This window comes from Nematolebias whitei, chromosome 6 (genome assembly GCF_014905685.2).
Source record: "Nematolebias whitei isolate Nwh7 chromosome 6, NemWhi1, whole genome shotgun sequence".
Classification (NCBI taxonomy): Eukaryota; Metazoa; Chordata; class Actinopteri; order Cyprinodontiformes; family Rivulidae; genus Nematolebias; species Nematolebias whitei.
In genome coordinates this window covers 5,315,604-5,317,977 of record NC_056503.1, presented here as the reverse complement: position 1 = coordinate 5,317,977, position 2,374 = coordinate 5,315,604, and the positions used below count along the sequence as shown (strand labels likewise).

The 2,374-nt window shown below is 40.9% G+C and overlaps 1 protein-coding gene across 1 annotated transcript in view; it reads right to left on the bottom strand.

The window, feature by feature from the left end:
- Positions 1 to 2,374, bottom strand: part of LOC119411492 (endothelin-converting enzyme-like 1) — an 87,537-nt gene that overhangs the window by 640 nt on the left and 84,523 nt on the right. The window contains exon 15 of the mRNA XM_037678441.1: positions 1,967 to 2,062. Coding sequence (XP_037534369.1) covers positions 1,967 to 2,062 — 96 coding nt within the window. The remainder of the gene's footprint in view (positions 1 to 1,966; positions 2,063 to 2,374) is intronic.

Genomic DNA, 2,374 nt, shown 5'->3' with positions numbered 1-2,374 from the left:
TGAACTTCTCATCTCTGCCCGCAGTGTCCATGTGATGTTGCAAAGTCGTGTCATTCACACAACATCCAGAGCTTTAAGGGAATCGGTAAATCTCAGCCACCCCCGGAGCTCTGCCACCACGAAGCTTTACAACTACCGGATAACTCAGCCAAAGTCCTCCGACCCAGCTTTCTCCATGGAAGACGTGTCGGTGGGATTGAGAAGGTCAGAGAAGTATTCCTTGCACCTCCCCTGTGGCATGCCTTTAACTAAAATACCTCAGTAACTTTTTACAGGTGCTAACGTGCACGCTCACAGTCAGTATTTTGAAATGCATTGTAGTGTAAGTTTCACGCCTACTTCCAGTACATAGAATCATTAGCCTAAACGGTGTTCACATCCAACTCAGTTCCAGCTGCGCTCTGCAGTCATGACATCACCCGGTGACATTACGCGTCACTATCACAGTGTCAAATACTTATAAAACTACTTTAGAAACATGTTTGTATTTAAAAGTCAATAAAAAAATCAGGTGTAAGTGACAAAAACAATAGAGTAGCGTGCCGACCAGAAATAGCCATGATGCTATTGAAGTGTGTGGCGCCTGATGTTACAGCTGTAAAAAGTCAAAGAGCCACTGGAGGAGTTGTAATTAAACTTACAGAGGGTAATTTTACTAGATGTGCAACTGATTACCCTTTGAGTCAACACAAACAAGATGGCCACCACACAGTCAGTGTTACAGATCCTGACTTCAGTTTTTGTGGTAGTAGCTGGAAGTCATTGACGGCGTCGATGCTGGGCCGGACATCTTGCATGAAATGGAGCATTCCATTTTTGTTTTCAAAGTTTGACTAAAACAGCTTCACCTCCTTAATTTCTCAACACACAAGTTGATCTTTGCTAAAACTCTGCCATGAAATGCAGATTTAAGGAATGTTAAGCCTTTCATTTATATGGAAGATGACAAAAAAGTACTCTAAAACATCTTTAGAAAGCTTAGTCTTCTTTGATGTGAACATGAAAAAATAGTTTTAAAACTTTGTGTTGTATTATAAACATTCATTCACTTGTTTTGTTTCTGTTCATTTAATCAGGAATAAAATATTCAATCATTAAAAACATGCAGCTTTTGCTTTTCTAGCTATTGGCTGATTTGTAGCCCTTTAGGCTCAAAACATCCCCGAACCTGGAAAATTACTGATGCAAAAGGCCAAAGCTTTCAGACAAAACCAACAGAGTAATAAAAATGCACGCACGCACGCACGCACGCACGCACGCACGCACGCACGTAAAGGGGTAGGGCCCCCCCCCCCCCCCCCCAGAAAACAAGAACACACCAAAATGAAAGTAAAGCTGTACAAATTGGTGTTTGAGAAGTCACAGTTGGATATTTTGTATGAGCAAGCGTAAAAAAACAAAAAGTTAAATAATTAAAAGTTGATTGTAAGATTATCTTTTTTTTAAAAGTTGAACTCTAAATAAATGATCATGTATAAAAAGCACGCGTGTCGGCCTGCGGTGCAGGTTGGAGAGTCGATTTAATTTTGGTTGAGGCGGTTGAATAGCCTCAAGCTTTTTATTCACACACGAATATGACATTTGAAATGAATGTAAGCACACATTCCTGAGTTTCATAACACCTCCCCGAGGGGAAGAGTCATAAAAATGGGCTTAAACACTCCACGTTGCATTCTAAAGTGCTGCTACATGTTGCCACTGAGACATAAAGCCATGAATTTCAATCAAGCCGTTGAATTTCGATGACGACTCTTAATAGTCTGAAGGAGCAGGGGTGGTCCTGTGCTTGGAGACTGAACTCTCATCCTAACTCTGCCAGTCCCAGTACTCACTGCATCTATCGGTTAGTGTGGGTATCACACAACTTCCACCTGCCCTCCATGATCCAGTTTGAACTGAGATGATAAAACGATTGAATATGAAAATGGAATGAAATGCATAGGGGGAAATTCATTTGAGACTTTACCTGTGCAAAGGCAATGAAGAGCAGCTGTTCATGAGTATACTTTAAGCCGGGCAGGAGTCTCTCTGGACCATGTTCCCTCACCCACTTCTGATATGCCTGGAAGGAGGAGGAGGTTTGTGAATAATGACAGACATGAAACCCAATGATAACCTCACACCACATCTAGAGAAGCTTCGTTTCCTCAAATGAAAATCTGATGTGAATCTAAATACATTTATCCTGCTTATTTATTGTTTACTAAAATAGACTAAAAGTGCCCTTGTGTTCTTTTGTGTCTGCATTGACACAAAAAGTCTTTGTTCCGTGATGACTACTGATGCGCTCAGCGCCAAAATTAGTGATGCAGTCTTTATATTTTACTGTTTGAGAAAACACAATTGCTCAAGAACATTCAGGTAGAACTGTGTC